General features: G+C 35.8%; 1 protein-coding gene across 1 annotated transcript in view; it reads right to left on the bottom strand.

The window, feature by feature from the left end:
* The window catches only part of LOC127444494 (2-hydroxyacylsphingosine 1-beta-galactosyltransferase-like), a 40,605-nt gene that overhangs the window by 7,780 nt on the left and 12,497 nt on the right, over positions 1-20,328 (bottom strand). Inside the window, exons 3-5 of the mRNA XM_051703869.1 lie at positions 15,240-15,382; positions 9,720-9,796; positions 1,584-1,803 (exon numbers count right to left, since the gene is read on the bottom strand). Of these exons, the coding sequence (XP_051559829.1) occupies positions 1,584-1,803; positions 9,720-9,796; positions 15,240-15,382 (440 nt within the window). The remainder of the gene's footprint in view (positions 1-1,583; positions 1,804-9,719; positions 9,797-15,239; positions 15,383-20,328) is intronic.

Here is a 20,328-nt window from a genome sequence, read left to right as displayed (position 1 = left end):
AAGATGGCACTCTAATGGCACTTTTCCACAGCACGTTACGGTTCGACTCGACTCGAATCTGCTCGTTTTACTTTTCTGAGCTTGCTTTTCCACTCCAGTTTAGTGCCGCCTCAACGTGGGTGGGATTATAGGCTGATCATCATAGTTGCGCAGCCTCTACTGCCATGACATCATCTTAAACGTGACACAAGCATTACTGACCATAAACAATAACACGACCGCTAGCTGTTAGCTACTAGCTCATTGTGCTGCATAAAGCAGTTGTTGCATGGTGATTTTACACAAGTGTAACAGTTAAATTGACCTGGTTGTTTTAGAAGCAAGATTTCCACTAGCTGGTCAACTAATTAAAGTGAAGCTTTCAAGCAGAATATAGAGTTAACGTCTCCCTCCCATTGCTCGCTGGCCTATTGCCATAGATAGCGTCCATTTGGTCGAACCACTTCCACTTTCTTCTGTTTGAACCACTCCGGCTGTTGTGGTCATTGATGGTTCTGTAGTCACTTTTAAGTTTTTTTAACTTTTCCCTACACTGTTGATAGCTTCGTTGGTAGCCGTGTGCGGCCAATAGCTGAGACACTTCCTGAAAGACTTTTTCGTTTCGCGTCATTTCGTTCGTCGCTAACGAGAGGAACGTCTGCATCTCGTTTACTGACCACGGCGTGTTTTTGCGCACAGCCATTTCTTTTTACAATTCGAAAGTCGCGTGAACAAATGATATTGCTATCGCTGTTGCTAACTCTAAAACTAGCGGGCTGATGTGCTGTGTCGCAAATCCAGTAACGCTGGTAGTGACGATTCTCTCTGACCAATCAGTGATCTGCAGGGTTTTGACGTCACATTTAGTATCGGCTCGGCTCGCTTGGAACCTCGACCGAGGTGATACTAAAAAAGTACCAGGTACCAGGTACTATCCACAGTGGAAAACCCCCAAAAAGCGAGCAGAGTCGAGTCGAGTTGAGCTGTACCGTGCAGTGGAAAAGCCCCATAACATAGCTTCACTGCCTACACTCTTCTTTGCCTACAGTAAGTCCAACTCTATGATTCTAATTTGAACATCTACTGGTTTGGAGTGCCGTGCTTAACAGCAATAAGCAATCAGAGCATGGATCTGTTCTTCACAATTTGTGAATGCCAAATCAGTTATGTGATGAATCAGTTAGCAGACTGATCCAGCAGATGACACATTAGCAACTTGGTAAACCTCTTAATACAACCTAAAGACCTAAAATGCAGCTCAGCTTCTAGAATAAATAATTATCTGGATTGTTTCTAAATGTATTAATGGTTTAGGCTACATTCCACAGAAAAACTATCGATCTGCAAATATTGCCTATTGCGGGGTCTTCAACACAAGTCTTGTTTATCATTAAACCTGAGTAACCCCAATTCAACAGTCATTAATGATTAACCCGCCTCTTTGCGAGAGTGTGGGTTTGGATTTCTATTACCTGTTTCTTAACAGAGAAGTGTGTGTGATAGTATGTGCATGCTTAATCCATTTCTAGATTATTTAGCCTTTCAGTTATTCACAACCTGTTTTTTAAGGGCATGTTTTTGTAATTTTTGTATACATATTTTACCTTTTGTCTGTAATGACATTAACCATGGCAGTATAAAGGTCTTCCTCACTCATTCTTTTCCACTCCAGCATTATTCCCATCCCTTTGGCCTGAACCCGCGTCATGGTGTCGTAGTGATCTCCAAACAGTGGAACACCCACCACGGGCACACCGTGATACATGGCCTCATAAATACTGTTCAAGCCCCCGTGGCTCAAGAAGGCCCGTGTGTTTCTATGACCTGTTGGAAACCAAGAGTAGCAGAGTGAGATAAAAAAATACATTAAAAAAAATTAGCGAACCAACAATTATTTATAATAATTCCTGTATAGTAACAATCATTTAACTTTGATTTTGAGAGAGACCACAGTAACCTCAAGTTAAATCATACATGGCTCTTCTTTAACATGGTTGCATCAACTATGGTTACATAAAATATGTAATTATATGTAACTACAGTGTTGTTTCTATACAACAAACTATATAAATTCGCTTTAAAAAATAGCAGCCTAAACACTATTAAAAATGATTAATATTTTCTAGAAAAAAGTAAGTGGTGCTTGCCCATGTAAAACTTGCTACCACAATGCTAGGGTCTTCCGGGTGGTTGCTAGGGCATTGCTAGATGGTTGCTGGCCTAAAAGAGTCAAAAGAGCCTGCATGATATTCTGGTGCCTAGATATGGGCAATAGTAGGATGCTTGTCTTAGCAAACGCCACTAACTACAATTGCCGTAGTTCAAATTAAAATACAGCAGATTCACTTACTCTTATAATAGATTTATTTTTATTTATTTATTTTTATTTAATCTCACTACAGTTTAAAGTATATACACTAAGTATATATATATATATATATATATATATATATATATATATAATGAAAGCATTTAAGAGAGGAATTAGAACCTATGCACACTATTTATACAGTAAGCAAAAGAATCTGAAGAAAACATTATTACTTTAAATTATTTAATTTGCTTGGTTTATTATAGTAAAAGACTCTGCAAGAAATAGAAATGAAGGTTTTATTCTTTCAGTTGCTTCTGTCTGAACATGAGCCACTCCTTTATACTCTGAAAACCATTCCTACCTGTGTTTGCTGATGCTCCTTACTCAGAACGGGTGAGTCACAATGAACAAAGTGTTTTATTGACACTCTCAAAGTGGTTAGTTGTACATTAGCCCATCCAGTCCCCTCATATCTCTTTAAAAACACATAGGGAAATCAAAGGGATATTTTGCATAATCTTTGAGTAAATTTGTCTAAGATTTCTCATGGCTGGGGTGTGTATCACACTCTCACTGGTAACAACATGAGGCGTGATTATTTCCTTTTTTGTATAAAATTACATTCAGTTAATCATTCCAAAAAGCTGTGTGTGCAGGGTTTCCACTTTTGAAGTTTTAAAATAAGGGACACTTAAATTGGTTGGGGGGGATCACGGCCCCTAACCACATCCTCCACAGTTTTAGCAATAAATATGCATTATTAATACAAATTCTTATATGCTATAATGAGAAATTTCCTGACCCATAACATAAATACATCATTTATATGTTAAATATATATATATATATATTGATTATTTGTCTTTATCTTATTTATGTATATATTTTGGATGGTTTATACATATTTTTTATTTTTTGTAATAATTTTTATTTGTGTCATTTGTTTATTTTTTTTCCTTCACCTGTATTTGTTTTTATGATTGTATTCATAAATTGTTTGATCTTATTGAACATTTATATAGAAAAAACTCCATTTGTGGACTTTTCAGATGGTCCCTTACCACACCCTCCACAGTATTAGCACGTTTTAGCATAATATGTGGACTTTTCAGATGGTCCCTTACCCACCATAGGCAAATTTTCCAACTTACATCAATGTTAAATTGGCGATCTGGAATGATTTCAACGTGGCGCCATCTGACCAGCTTAAATATGGGACAAATCGCGTCCCATATTGATTCAATATGGGACGCATCATTTAATCTTTAAATACGGGACGATCCCGTATTTTATGGGATGGGTGGCAACCCTATGTGTGTAAGTGTTACAGGCTCAGAGATTAAATAGATGGCAAACAGACACACACACATGCACACACATTCTGACAATGTTGAAATTGGGTCATTGATCCTGAAGTTCAGTATTGGAAGTTCAACCTTAAACTCATCTTCTAGTTAGGGCTGCACAATACTGTGTATCAGATTTTTATATAGGATTATGTAATTACTTTGCAGGCGAAATAAAATTAAGCAACATCGTCATATCACAAAAAAAGTTTTTTCATTTATTACATTTCCTAAAAAGCTTCTCATTAGAGTAGTTTTGCAATCCCTCCTCATTTCGCAACTCACAAGTATAAGAGCATTAAGACAACAGATGTTTAACAGTAATAGCATCTTTGATTTAAAATGAATATGCAAAACTGCTGTTTCAATTCAATTTATATCTGTGAATCAATTTAAACGGTTCATTTCAGTTAATCCATTCAAAACTCTAATTTGACAATTATTTTCATCATCACTTACAAATGCTCAAGGAAGTCTCAAGGCGGCATTTTTCATACAGTACATTAAAAAGTTTGTTGTTAAAATATATGAAGGTCAATTTTGGTGTTTATTTCAATGTATTGTTTTATATATATATATATATATATATATATATATATATATATATATATATATATATATATAGTTGCAATCAAAATTATTCAACCCCCCCTGACCAGCAATACATTCTGGTGATGTGAATTAAAACACATCAACTAAAACCTCAGTAAACAGTCAAAGTAAGTTTTTAATACATATTTGAGTGATTTTGAGAACAAAGAGTTCAGTTTACCCAAATTGTAAAATAAAAAATAATAAATATAATAAATCTCTCCACAAATGTCATGTGAAAAATATTCAACCCCCAAAGTCAATCGTTTGTGGAGCATCCTTTATCCATAATAACAGCAAATAAATGTTTCAGGTAAGTGTTCTCAGGCTTCAGACACCTCTCATTTAGAATTTTTACACATTTCTCATGAGCAAAAGTTTCCAGCTCATTGACATTCTTTGGTTTCTGTGCTGCCACTGCTTTCTTGAAATCCCAACAAAGGTTTGCAATGGGATTTTAATGATGGACTGAAAGGGCCATTTAAGGACATTCCACGACCTATCCCTGAACCAGATTTTGGACAACTTGGATGTATCCTTGGTGTTACTGTCTTGCTGGAAAGTCCAGTGATCACCGAGCTTCAATTTACACATTGAAGGCATCACATGAAAGAATCCATGGTGTCAGTCACATAGTCAGGATAGCCGTTTCCTGCAGCCGCAAAACACCCCCATAACAGGACTGACCCACCACCATGCTTGACAGTGGGTATGGTGTTGTTCTTGTCATCACCTTGTCATCTTACTCCAGACTGCTGACCCATGGGTCTAAAACTCATTTTCAGTTTAGTGTCATACGTCTATAATACCTTCTTCCAGGACTCCACAGGTCTTTCTTAATTACTTCTTGAATATTCAGTCAACTGGAGTCATCATTTCCCTTGGTGAAGTTTTGCTTTCCTCCACACCCCAAGAAGGTTGCTGTTGTACCATATTTAAAAAAATGTATGAATGGTGCTGCCAACTTTGACTATTGGAAATTGAATTGCCTTGGAAATGTACTTTTAGCCATGACCTTTCTTGTGTAATGAAATAATCTCTTCTATTAGCTTTTGAGACAGCTTATTTTTAATTGCATTTTTTGCATAGAAATACATTTTTGCTTACAACGCTAAACTTAAATTTTAAAACTTAAATAAGTGCCATTGCAAATTGATGGCTTAATTTTGTACAGCCTTACATATTTAAGAAACAGCTACATGCAATAGGGGTTGAATAATTATGACATGGTGGTATTTGTAAAAAATTCTGATATTTAGAAATATTAGGTTATATATTCACACTATGACTATGAATGTGTCACTCAACTGATATAGATGTAAAGTTGAAAAATTCTGGGTCATCAGAAAAGCTTACCTTTGTAAATCCTTACTGTCTTGGGGGGGTTGAATAATTACGATTGCAACTGTATATATATACAGCTCTGGGAAAACTTAAGAGAGCACTGCAAAATTATCAGTTTCTCTGGATTTACTATTTATTGGTAGGTGTTTGAGTAAAATGAACATTTTTGTTTTATTCTATAAACTACTGATTAGGACATCATCTGAAACAAATCTTTTTTAATGAGGAAAAGTATAAAAACCACTGCTGTGGTCTTCACTTTCCTCTTGCAATAGGACCAGCTGGATGGCAAAAACGGTGGTAGTAGTGCCTTAAAAGTAACTGGAATCAAAAAATAACTATTGATCATGACAAAATAGTAAAAAAACAACAACAACAAAAAAACTTTTCAGTGAGGCAAAGAAGGGTTCAATTCTGGCTTTACTGGCAGAGGGATACAGTGAGCATCAGGTTGCTTCCATCCTTAAAATTTCAAAGATGGTGGTTCATAAGAACAAGATCAAGCAGCAGATATTGGGAACAACAAAGCTACAGACCGGCAGTGGGCGAAAACAACTCTCCACTGACCAGGATGACGGCCAACTCATTTGAATGTCACTCAAAAACTGTAGTATGACATCAAGTGACCTAAAAAAAGAATGGCAAATGGCAGCTGGGGTGAAGTGTAAGGCGAGGATGGTTAGAAAAACAGGCTCTTAGGGGCAGGGCTGAATCGTGCAAAGCTAGAAAAAAGCCCTTCATCAATGAGAAGCAAAGAAGGGCCAGACTGAGGTTTGCAAAAGACCATAAGTGTTGGACCGTAGAGGACTGGAGTAAGGTCATCTTCTCTGATGAGTAGAGGCCTACAAGCCACAGTGTCTTGCACCCACTGTGAAATTTGGTGGAGGATCGGTGATGATATGGGGGTGCTTCAGCGAGGCTGGAATCAGGCACATTCATCTTTGTGAAAGACACTTGAATCAAGCCACATACATAGTTATCCTGGAAGAAAACTTTCTACCTTCTGCTCTGACAATATTCCCCAACTCTGAGGATTGGTTTTTCCAGCAGGACAATGCTCCATGCCACAAAGCCAGGTCAATCAAGGTGTGGATGGAGGAGCACCAGATCAAGACCCTGTCATGACCAGCCCAATCTCCAGACCTGAACCCCATTGAAAACCTCTGGAATGTGATCAAGAGGAAGATGGATGGTCACAAGCCATCAAACAAAGCGCTGCTTGAATTTTTGCACCAGGAGTGGCATAAAATCACCCAACAACAATGAGAAAGACTGGTAGAAAGCATGCCAAGACGCATGAAATCTGTTTGAAAATCAGGGTTATTCCACCAAATATTGATTTCTGAACTCTTCCTTTGTTAAAACATTAGTATTGTGTTGTTTAAAAATGAATATGAACTTGTTTTCTTTGCATTATTCGAGGTCTGAAAACACTGCATCTTTTTTGTTTCCTTGACCAGTTGTCATTTTCAGCAAATAAATGCTCTAAATGACAATATTTTTATTTGGAATTTGGGAGAAATGTTGTCAGTACTTTATAGAATAAATTTGTTTTTCATTTTACTCAAAACATACCTATAAATAGTAAATCCAGAGAAACTGATAATTTTGCAGTTGTCTCTTAATTTTTTCCAGAGCTGTAAATGTAAGGGATAATCCACACATTAAACGATTTTAAATGCACGACATGGAGGCGAAGAACCACCCGAAGTGAAGCAGAGGACAACAGAGACATTATTCTAAGAGATGCAGAAAAGAGCAGTGTGGAGGATAAGTGCTCTCCCTCACACACACACACACACACACCATTCCTACACTGAAAAAATAATAATTCCTAATTTGTGTAATTGTGCCTCTGCGAAATGCATTTAAAATCGTTTAACGCACACCTAGCCATGGATTATCCAGCTTATACCATGGTCACTTGCCAGAATTGACTGGTTATAGCTGTAATATATTTTATGCAGTGCAAATTTAGACTGGAAGAATAAAAAAAGTTTGGTTACTTTTATCTAAGGGCCGTTAGATCTGCAGCTCTGCCTGTTCTAAATCAGACACAGAGAAAAAGTAGTGCAACCAAACACTTGGTCAAAACTGTGAATTTAAATGCACAATCCAGAAATAATAATATCCACAGAATGTAGAGGGGTTGGCACTCCAGATTAAATGTATTATTTAATTTTTTTTTTCATTGTCATTTTCATATTAATGTGGAAAAACCGATGTTACAAATGTGGCAGTGACAGTAAAAGTAGCACCTATTGTATAAAAAGAGGAAAACCATTCAAAACACTCTGGAACCTGCAAATTTGGACCTCTGAGACAACGGTGTGGTATCCATCAAGGCTGCACAATTGACTGAATTAATGAAATCGCAATTTGTCCTTGCATGGTAGTGCTTCATTTCAAACAAACAGCGCTTCTCCTTCAGCGTTTGAGTCAGAGATGTGTGAGCGTGTGGCTATAGGCAGCACTTCAGCACAGAAACATAATATTAAACAACACATTAGAGATAAATTGCCTTGTTGGACAGCAAAAGACACATTTAATACGTCCTGATTTCAATCTCTCACCCTCATTGCAAAACAATCTGAATTCCATTATATTACCCTGTAATGTTATGTTGCTATGGTTACAAACAGCACATTAATATCGAACGTGATTAAAACTGACTGGAACTACCTGTGCATTCAACGGTTTGAACTGCATGCATTTCAGCCAATCAGAATCAAGTATTAGAACAGACCATGGCATATATATATATATATATATATATATATAAAGATTGATATTTAAATATATATAAATAAATTATTAAATATCATTCTTCCGTGTGCTCATTTAGTAAAAACATGCCTTGGTTTTTTACTGTATTTTAGTTTTTACATTAAATCTTTTTGGTTATAATGATGGTTCCTTTACTTGCAAAAATACAACTCAAATATAACTTTTATATCACCATATAATGTTTTTTAGCTATACAACCCAGCCCTACTTTTAGTCCAGCTGACCTTGAGACAAGTAAGGCAATAAGGAAAGTATGTGTTTGTGCATGTTAAACAGCTAAATGTCCACAGTCCTCCTTCAACAATGAAATGCTAGATGTCTGCTACTGTATATCTGTCTTTTGTCCTTAACGCTTGAATAGCAGGGGCCTGTACCATGAAGCTGGATTAGGTGGCTAGCCAGGTAAGTTTTAGTTTAGTTTGCATCAACCCTGGGTTTCAGGTACCATGAAAGTGGGTAGCCTTTATGGGGGCCCTAAGCGAAATCCTACTTGGAGGCCTAATTTGACAGAGAAAGTTGATGAGCAGCGTCATGGTACCAATTAAGCCTGATCGGATTGGTTTGGTTCTGTTAACTATACAGTCCTGTAACCCTGAGTTTGTTTAACTAGCTTCATGGTACAGGCCCCAGGAATGGATAGCTGTTAAAGTACACTAAAATAATGGAAGACCAATGCACAGGATGTGTCATCTATGTCATCAGAGTACAGGAAGTATAGTGGACAGTCAGAAAGACAGTGATAGAGAGAACAGAAAGAGTGAGAGAGACAGAAAAGTCCTCTGTGACCTCAACTCCGTGGTGCACAATGAAACAAAAACTCATTCACACAAATAAACACACGAGCAAGCTTTGTATCCTCTAATACAACAGAGGCATTATTCTAAGAGATGCAGAAAAGAGCAGTGTTGAGGATAAGTGCCCTCCCTCTCTCTTACACACACACACACACACACACACACACACACACAGTTCATATCCATTCCTACACTGAAAAAATAATCATTCCTAATTTGTGTAATTTTCTGTGAAATATTGGTGCTTTTCTGGTGTAAAGCATAAATCTAACAATATTCATTGATATGGTATACGCTTAAAAAAAACATTGCCAATGAGCAAAGAAAACTACACTTTATTAATAAAAAAATATATATTCTATGAATGAAGTCTTACTGTTTGCTGCAATTCTGTTTCTGAAGTAAATGTATCTTGTTTGGAGGATGTTTAGATATTTTCATTGGAAAACAAGACAAATATATTGATAAAGAATATTATTTTCACAGTGTAAAAACACACACGTGACTGGTGTTTAGTGAAAGTGAGAAACAAAAACAGAACTTTTGGATCTACTGTATACTTACCCAACAGGTCATTCTGTGGCATCCACTCCACTAGTTTAGTATTGTTGCCAAGATTGAATGGAGGAACTCCAGAGAACCTGCATATAGATTAAATAGAGTAAGATAAAGGAATCTCATTAGTGAATTCTATTTAAAAAAGTTGTTTAAAAACTAAAAGTGATTTAAAGGTACAGTATATATACTTTTCAATGTTAAAATACTTTCTCTAATCTCAAATATATCTCAGTCATTCAGAGACAACTATTAGCAAGCCATTTATAGGTAGTTCTCCCCAAAAAGCACAAACCCTGTGGCTCTGTGGCCCTTTCAAAACATTCCTCTGCTGGTTTGAGCATCCCGACCAGCCTGAGATATTAATATTGGGGTCAGACTATCTGTTTGTCCAACTAATAGAAGAATACCTAATCAAAGACTTGGACCTTCTAATTTTTGTAATTTCATTGTAATTGATGACACTAGTGGTGCAGAAAGTATATCAGTAGCGCATGTATGTTGGAAAGAAAAAATGACTGACAGACAGAAAGAAAGAGAAAGATAATTTTGTATGCATACATTAGATTAATAACAATGCTTGCATTCAGAAGGTAAAAGTTGAAAGACCAATACCAGCACAAAGCACAATACCGAACCACCTGGCCTCCTTCTGAATTTATACAGGCTTCAAAACAGCAATGGCTTTATTTTAACTTACTTGCTGTAATGCATGCCATACACTACGCATGCCATATTTTAAACATGATTCCTGCTGAATTAGCTCTTAATTGAATACTATCATTAAAATAAATCTGGTTTATTTAAAGGTGCACTCTGTAATTTTTTCCTCATTAAAAGAGTTTCACTTTGCAATATATGTTGGAAATCATGACCACTCACATTAAAATGAAGACTCCAGTCATATCAGTAACCTTATAAAAGCTGTTTTATTCTACATGGAGAGGGTCCGCACATGGAGGCTGCCATGTTAGAATCACATGACCAGCTGAATACTACTCACTTAATCTCAGTAACCATCCTGTTATTTGACACTTTCACTCATTGATTAAAATAATCATGGCTGACTGTGAGTACTACATTTCTACAATGTCATCTGAAACTAAAACTATTGATTTTAAAGGGGTCATGAAATGCTCTTTTTTCATAGTTTTATTATCTTATCTGAGGTCCACTGATAATGTTAGTGAAGGTTTTTTTTTTCTTTTTTCACCAAAACACTCATAATTTAGTAATATATGATCATTTTCCACCCTGTTTCTGGCCCTCTGTCTAAACGCTCGTCTTTGGCCTCAGCTCCTCCTTTAAACTTCAATGTAAATGCCCACTGTTCTGATTGGCTAACATCATGCAGCCCCTCAAATACAGCCATATTTGAAACTCAATCGGAAGAGAATGAACAACCCCACAATATTATAAAACTAGATTTCAGGGATTACATATAACGCACATCCAACATATTGCATCCGAATATATTAAACTGTTCATCTCAAGTACAATTGTTAACACTCACACCCTGTTTACACCACACACGAGAGGTACGTCACGTCACAACAGAACCCATTATAATCAATGATGCTGTCTACCATGGAAGCCTCAGTAGCAGCTCATCACGCTAACAGTAAATAGATGTCCCATTCCATTTTGCACTGGTGCTACTACTGCCAACAACTCAAATAAATGGTTTCGAAAGTTCGTGTCGACGCACCCGGTGTAAACATCCTCAAGCCGTTGCTTCACGTCAACAAACATGCCCGGTGTAAAGGTTTCACCACCATAAACTGTTTACTTATGTTTTTGATCGGGTCCAAGAGTTTTCAGCTGCCCCATATCCTTCAATGACAATTCCTTAGCAAAGCTTGAATTGTTTTATTACTGGTTCACAAGCAATCCATGCTGATATCAGTCAACAAAACATGCAATCCACGCTGAAATATGCAGATTACATATCCATATTACGCACATACATAGTCCAAAACACTCTGAAGATGCACGCATCCAGTTTCCAGTATCCTTCACTGAGGTGCACATTGCCAGAAACACATAAAAACGGTCAAAGACATCTATCTAGTGTGTGTTCACATACACCAAAAATTTAAAATAGCACAGATGGACGAAATAACAGTTTGTTGAGCAGTTTATGCACAAAACAACAAGAGGTAGAGCAGTAGGCCTATATTCTACTCTCTCACGCTCTCTTTACAAACTGAGCCCCAGGACCAGTGGGCGGGGCCAAGGGTGCAATGATGTGAAGTAGGCACTGATGTTGTTGCTGTAGAGGCGGTCATGAATTAATGAGTACCCTTTGTGACATAACTAATATACAGATGTAGAGAAGGAGGTGTTTTGGTAGCTTCAATAAATGCATTTACTGCATTGGCATTGGGTATTAAGTTCTGAGTTCTGACATTTACAGTATGTTTTTATAGTAGAAAGTACTCTTATACAGTATGTCAAAATATCAAGGAACATTTGATTCCTCAAGACATGACCCCTTTAAATGATGCCGCATCCAAGCCACTATGTGTCAATGTAAGTCCAAAATGACACAGAGACAAAAGATACTGAGTGCACCTTTTAAAAAGACCAAAGGTTACAAAGAGGATGCAGTTTCAAACCATTTAAAGGTGGCTAGGGATTTAAAGTTAGTGTGCAATCACAACCGATTTTACTAATGTAACATGACATAATTTTGAGTGAAACAGAATATTCAACAAGAAATGTAGGATGAAACTTGATTTTACCCATAGGGTATTACTGTAATTAGATACGAGAATGAAGCCAGACCTGAATGTGACTTAAAAGCAGTGAATCTGTACCTTAAAATCATTACAGTATAAATATTGTTTTATATATGAATCGTTTTTCCACTTGCGGACGTCAGTGGATGGCCCCAAAGGTAGCTTTTGTCAGATTTAGCTCACTTCTGGGGACAAATTTGTCCCCAAACTATTGTCCACACACAGTGTGAGCCTGGGAGGCCAGCGTGTGCAATACCTTATGACAAACAATCTACAGTTACTAGGAGACAGAGTATGTGAGTGGAGTGGAGCGGCAACAATTTCCCCTCCGCGCTCAAAGCATTCTTTAATCACTCCGCTCCAGCTCCACTCCGAGTTGTCCATTTCCCGCTCCTCACTCGCTCTGCGCTCCTGGATTAGAGAAACCCCGCTCTGTGTTCACTCCATGGCACAATTAGCGCCTAACTACCTCTCCACTGTAAAGTTATTTCAGTATGCTTTTTAATATCACAACCTTCCATGCAGAAGGTGTATTAAATAAAAAATAAATACACAATACTAGAAGAAAAGCTACAATGTGCTTTATTAGAACACTAACATTAGCCTAAGACTAAATTAAATAATTTTTATAGCTTACTTTTGAAACATATCGGCAGCATTCTCTGGGTTTAATTAATAAATTGCTAGATGCCAAAAAAAAAAAAAAAATTAAATTAAAAATATTAATTACCAAACTATTTTTTTTATAAATTACCAGAACAAAAACAAAACATTAAATTAAATCAAATTAATAAATTACCAAAAAAAAAAAAAAAAAACATTATTAGGCCTGTGTATTATTGCCTAATTATTGCCTATTATTTTCTATTATTGCACTTCTTTTAATTAACCTTGCCCTATAATTCTGTGAACAAAAAAAAAAAAATACATTCTCAGAATGTTCTACACTTTTTTTAATCAAAACTAGATAAGACTCTCAAAACCATATGTCTAATGCAGAGTTCACTTTTAGAAATACTAGCATTTGAATTTTTTAAGATTTTAAATCTTCCTCTATTCGCATTTGCTGAGCTTCTTCATCTGCAAATGTATAACGCATAAATTAGCCTAAGGCACTAAAATAAATTTAGATGGCAATCGATTCAAGTAAAACTATGCAATGTTGATAAGTTCAGTTGGTGTTTTACGTCGTTAAAAGTTCAATTCTATTTAATGCGGGACACAATAGCCTACGGTTAAGATTAAGATGCATTAGATTAGAATGTTGACATGATTATTCAAAATATTTAATAGGGGATATATGTATTACTGACCTTTAGATTTTCTCTCCATATGTGAACGGATTATCATTGTGTTTTTTGGACACGTCTTTTAGGATTTCACAACAAACCTTTGATCGTGGCAATCACCTCCCCACTCATGTTCTCCTTCACCATCCCCTCATTAATTTTCACTATATGCCAGTTGACGTAAGAATAAAGAGATGAGACACAAGCATGTAGTTAAGTCAAGCTTTACCGCAAGCTTAACTCAATAATAGGGAGCGTGAAAACAGAAAGCGAAAGTAACCTTCGAACTGGAGGTCGAACATTACCAAGTGCTGCTAGATTTTAAATTAGTATTTTTTTTATCACATTCTTTCTGGTTGTATCAGAAATTCCATCTTTCCTTCATGCCAATAGTGTTTAACACTGCTTAAAACGTGGTGAATTATTGCATTAAGGTCCATTAACAGGTGTTTTGCCCTTGATGGAGCATTAGTGGAGCGCTCTTGGAGCGAGAGAAAACAATGATGCTCTGATTTTTTTTAAAACCCACTCCTCGCTCCAGGCAAAATCATGCCGCTCCACTCCTCGCTCCGCTCCGCTCACATACTCTGCTAGGACACCTGACAGCGGCCAGTGTCTGTAATTACCATCACTACACTGTGTGTGTGTGTGTGTGTGTGTGTGTGAGAGAGAGAGAGAGAGAGAGAGAGAGAGAAAGAGTATGTTCATATGTTCTTTTCAATTTGGCTGTCTGCTTGGCTGTCTATCTGCAGTATAAATTTATCGAGTGTGTGTCTGTCTGTGTGCGTGTCAGTCTGTCTGTGTGCGTGTGTGTGCATGTGTGTGTGTTGCCTGAGCCAACAGTCTCCTCATTAATAAAGTCTTGCCTTGGCACATTTGCATGAACACAAGAGAGTAACTGAGGCTATATGACCTGACAACAGGAACCATGACGATATCACTTCCTGAGACAACAAAAGGTATATTCATAAACATGCAACTTCATATATGAAAAGAGAAAGAGAGAAAGAGAAATTACCACATTTTTTAAACAAATGTACGGTAGGCATAAACTAAAAAGTAAAATGTATCTAAAGGGAAAATTAAAGTTTACATGCATTTGTTCCCGCTCTACTAATCAAACCACCCCCTCTCAAAATCTAAATAGTTTTTCATAAATGTTGTTTTATACTGTATAAAGACCAGTGGTAACGCTTCTTGCTCAAATCTATCGGAATTTGCTATTTTATAGCTGTAACCTTCATTAAATTAACTTCCACCAGTATTAAATTACTGCATTAACTATTACTCCATTATCTACAACAGTAGCCTAAAACAATGGCAAAATAGCATTGCACTACGCACCCACTGCAAAGACTTTACAAAACTTTACTAATATACTCTACCTCATGGCACGGTCTATGCACCAGAACCGGACACTATTTCATAGGCAAAACAACTGATAGGATGTTGGTAAAATGGATGGATCAGTGAATGAATGAATGAATGAATGGCAGTACCTCCAGATGACTCTCTGGGGTAGACGGCTCAAGGCTCCTGCAAGTTTCTGAGCAATGTCATCTGACAGATACTTCACTCCTGCACCAAACGACACCACAACGAAACCATGTTCATCTGTGTCCTTCACCCAGGCTTCAAACTCCTGTACACACAGGTCAAGCAAATACATTATAACAATATTACATTTCAACAACTCATCTATGCATTTTGAGACTATTTGCAAGAGTGTTTCCAGACACTTTAACAAAAGATAATAAAGAAAAATAAATGTAATATTATATGGAAATCAAAACCCAAGCCAAGCATTTCAAATTGCATATGTTTATTGGTATTATTTAACAATTAATTGGTAGCACTTTAAAATAAGGTTCCATTTGTTAACATTAGTTAACAACATTAGTTAGCATGAACTAACAATGAGCAATACTTATTAATCATTTATTAATCTTAGTTAATTTCAACATAAACTAATACATTTTTAAAATCAGAAGTTGTATTAGTTAACATTAGGTAATGCACCATGAACTAACATGAACTAGCATGAACAATTTTTTTTATTTTTTTTTATTAACTAACATTAACAGTGATTAATAAATTGATTATCCAAAGTATAGGAGCAAGTCCTCCTCTGAATGGCAAAAGAAGCTAAATTAAAGTGGCCTAGTCAAAGTCCTGACTTGAACCCAATTGAGATGCTGTGGTAGGACCTTAAACAGGCAGTTCATGCTCGAAAATCCTCCAGTGTGGCTGAACTAAAGCAGTTCTGCAAAGGAAAGTGGGCCAAAATTCCACCACAGCGTTGTGAAAGACTGATCTCCAGTTATCGGACGCATTTGGTTGCAGTTGTTGCTACTAAAGGTGGCACAACAAGCTATTAAGTTTAAGGAGGAGTTAGTTTTTCACATGGATGATATAGGTGTTGGATAACTTTTTTGCTTCAATAAAGCTCAGCGGTTAAGGCTCTGGGTTACTGATCAGAAGGTTGGGGGTTCAAGCCCCAGCACCGCAAGATGCACCTGTTGGGCCCTTGAGCAAGGCCCTTGACCCTATTTGCTCCAGGGGCACTGTATCATGGCTGACCTTGCACTCTGACCCCAGCTTAGCTGGAATATGTGAAAAAAAGAATTTCACTGTATATGTGCAAATGTGTGATAAATAAATAAAATTATAATACAAAAATTATAAATTATAATTATAATTATATATATACACACACACACACACTGGCGGCCAAACGTTTGGAATAATGTACAGATTTTGCTCTTATGGAAAGAAACTGGTACTTTTATTCACCAAAGTGGCATTCAACTTATCACAATGTATAGTCAGGACATTAATAATGTGAAAAATTACTATTACAATTTGAAAAAAATGTTCAGAACTTCTTAAACAACTTCAAAGTGTTCTCATCTGTAAATATATATATATGTATACACACACACACACACACACACTATACATATTGTATATAGTTGTGAAAACTTTTGTACAAAGATGTTTTCAAAAATAATGCCTTAAATATATTTAGTTTTTTATCAATTAACTACATAAAAAGTGCAGTAAACATCAAAATCTAAATGAATATTTGGAGTGACCACCCTATGCCTTGGAATGTGATTAAGAGGAAGATGGATGGCCACAAGCCATCAAACAAAGCCGAGCTGCTTGAATTTTTGCACCAGGAGTGGCATAAAGTCACCCAACAGCAATGTGAAAGACTGGCAGAGAGCATGCCAAGATGCATGAAAGCTGTGATTGAAAATCAGGGTTATTCCACCAAATATTGATTTCTGAACTCTTCCTAAGTTAAAACATTAGTATTGTGGTGTTTAAAAATGAATATGAACTTGTTTTCTTTGCATTATTCGAGGTCTGAAAACACTGCATCTTTTTTGTTTCCTTGACCAGTTGTCATTTTCTGCAAATAAATGCTCTAAATGCATTTGGGAGAAATGTTGTCAGTACTTTATAGAATAAAACAAAAATTTTCATTTTACTCAAACACTAAATAGTAAATCCAGAGAAACTGACAATTATTCAGTGGTCTCTTAATTTTTTCCGGAGCTATTATATATATATATACACACTACCAGTCAAAAGTTTTGAAACACTTGACCGAAATGTTTCACATGATCATAAAAATCTTTTGATCTGAAGGCGTATCCTTGAATGTTTGAAATTAGTTTTGTAGGCAAAAATATAATTGTGCCACCATATTAATTTATTTCATTATAAAACAAAAATGTAATTAAAAAAAAAAACGTTTTTGAAATTGATGACTTGGACCAAATAATAAAGAAAAGCAGCCAATAAGTGCCCAACATAGATGGGAACTCCTTCAATACTGTTTAAAAAGCATCCCAGGGTGATACCTCAAGAAGTTGTTTGAGAAAATGTCAAGAGTACATGTCTGCAAATTCTAAACAAAGGGTGACTACTTTGAAGATGCTAAAATATAACACAGTTTTGATTTATTTTGGATTTTGTTTAGTCACAACATAATTCCCATAGTTTCATTTATGTTATTCCATAGTTTTAATGACTTTTACTTTTATATTACTTTTAAAATACTTTTACTATTATTCTAAAATGTGAAAAAAAAATTATAATAAAGAATGAGTAAGTGTTTCAAAACTTTTGACCGGTAGTGTGTGTGTGTGTGTGTGTGTGTGTATATATATATATATATATATATATATATATATATATATATATATATATATATATACATATATACTGTATGTACTGTATATGTAGTGTATGTATATATGCTCTTTACTAAAATGACCCAAAATTATGAAAAATGAATTAAAAAATAAAATCTGTAAAACTAATACTTCGCAGTGTACCAAGTTAGAACATCCTGTTTAATTTACATCATTAGACTTTTTTAACTGTGCATCTCCCGGCTCGTTTGATGTGGTTTCATGTTTGTTGTTGTTGATGAATAAACATCATAAGTTATATAGATTATACATTATATTATTAAAAATATATATTTTGCATTTTATATCATAACGTTTGTTGTTGTAGTCATTGATTGCTTTAGATTATTCCGATTTTCAATGTGTGCTAACACTTTTGGACCCCAAAATATACCAAGTGACATGGATTTACTACCCTGAAACCATCACTGTACAATGATACTCCCACAGTACTTATTTGTAAGGGTCATGACACATAAATAAGGGAATAAAATCTATTGCTCATCATGACAATTTTAATATGCCAGCAGTTTGCAAGGAGTGAGAAGAAAGTATCAGTGAATTTGTTACTACTAACTGTGCCTGTATAAACACTTGGTTTATGAGGTTGCACTAGTGTAAACATACAAGGAAACGCTGAGCAGGGTTGGGGAGTAACGGAATACATGTAACGGGATTACGTATTTAAAATACAAAATATAAGTAACAGTATTCCACTTCAGTTACAATTTATATCATTGGTAATTAGAATACAGTTACATTCAAAAAGTATTTTGATTACTGAAGAGATTACTTTGCATTTTATTGTCATTTGTTTCATTTAATATTTAGTCTTTTCAGATGGAAAACATTTATCCATATAAATGATGTGATACAAAGTGCATTTGAACAGCGGTGAAACACTTTCTTATGATGTGTCACATTCATACGAGCAGACAGAGAAGTAAGTTTGAAGTAAGTTTGGAGCACAAGAAATAGAAATAAACCTTGTGTAAATTGTCAGCTTTACGCTAAGCTAAAATGCTATTTCTAGCCATTTTACATGCACATGTTATCATGAAGTAATCCAAAGTATTTAGAATACGTTACTGACCTTGAGTAATGTAACAGAATACATTACAAATTACATTTTACAGCATGTATTCTGTAATCTGTAGTGGAATACATTTCAAAAGTAACCCTCCTAAACCTGAAGCTGAGGAATGTAATGCATTATCTGAGCATCAGTGTTCAACCTTGACATATAAAGTATGACAAAGTTTTAAGGGACATTTCACCCCGTTCATTTTCTTTTCTGTTTTCCAAATTTAATTCTAACGTGAACAAGTGAAAATAAACATATGGTTCATATATGACATGGGTTTAAGGTGTGGATATTTAATAGTTATTGAAGCCTCAAACTACTTTACCTTTTGCAGACACGTACTGCCTGTTTAGAAACCCCTCAACCTGAAAAAATCAGATTTCTCAAAACCTGTTTTACCTACAGTATCTTGTGAACCACTGCCTAAATGCAGTTTTCACTTTATAATAAACATGATGACAAAAATGTCAAGGAGTGTCTTTTAAACCTATGTAACCTATGTAATTAAGACTTTAAGTGATTTAGTCTGAGCGGGAAGATACACATATCACACAGGCCAGACTGCAGAATCATTTAAATTTGATTTAGGAGAGTAATTTTAATTTTGATAGTGCAGTATTAAGACAACTAATAGTTCTAGTAATAAGAGCCAAGGGTTTCCATTTGCCTAGCATGGACTTAATGAAGCGCTATTTTGTTTAGTTGAGCCTAACACTGTATCAGGCCACTTCAGAATGCTTGCTTTGTTTGATTATAATTTGGGGATTTAGCTTTTGATGAGTATGTTAAGACATTGTGGTTGAATAAATATTTGAGATTTTTTCTATTTGGCATTTTTTGAATGATTGAGGCTTCGTGTTAGCATCTTAGCAGGCATGAAAGTATGGCCTATTACAATATTAACAGTGCTAAGCAATTCTGTAGATTTTAGTCTTAAACTGAAAACTTTGCATTATGGACTTTTATTAGAATTGTAGCGCAATTATTATCGCAATAAATGAATGGGATAAATGGAATTTTGTGATAGCCTTTTGGGTTATCATAGCCACAGAGTTATGTAAGAACTGCTTTCTCGCTGTCTGAGGGAGTCCAGCTGCATTCTGAACAGCCTGCATTGGCCTGGCACTGACTGTCCACTCCTCACACTGGTCTCAGTGTCCTTCATACATACCCAACAATGGGCACATTTACACGCACACGCACACACCCTGTATTGGCAAACACTCTATTAGCATTATGGCTCCATGGTATACAATGGGGCCCTTTGGGACATTGGTATTTCAAAAGTGCAAGCCTAGG

This window comes from Myxocyprinus asiaticus, chromosome 8 (assembly GCF_019703515.2).
Source record: "Myxocyprinus asiaticus isolate MX2 ecotype Aquarium Trade chromosome 8, UBuf_Myxa_2, whole genome shotgun sequence".
Lineage (NCBI taxonomy): Eukaryota > Metazoa > Chordata > Actinopteri > Cypriniformes > Catostomidae > Myxocyprinus > Myxocyprinus asiaticus.
This window is presented reverse-complemented; position numbering and strand designations above follow the sequence as displayed.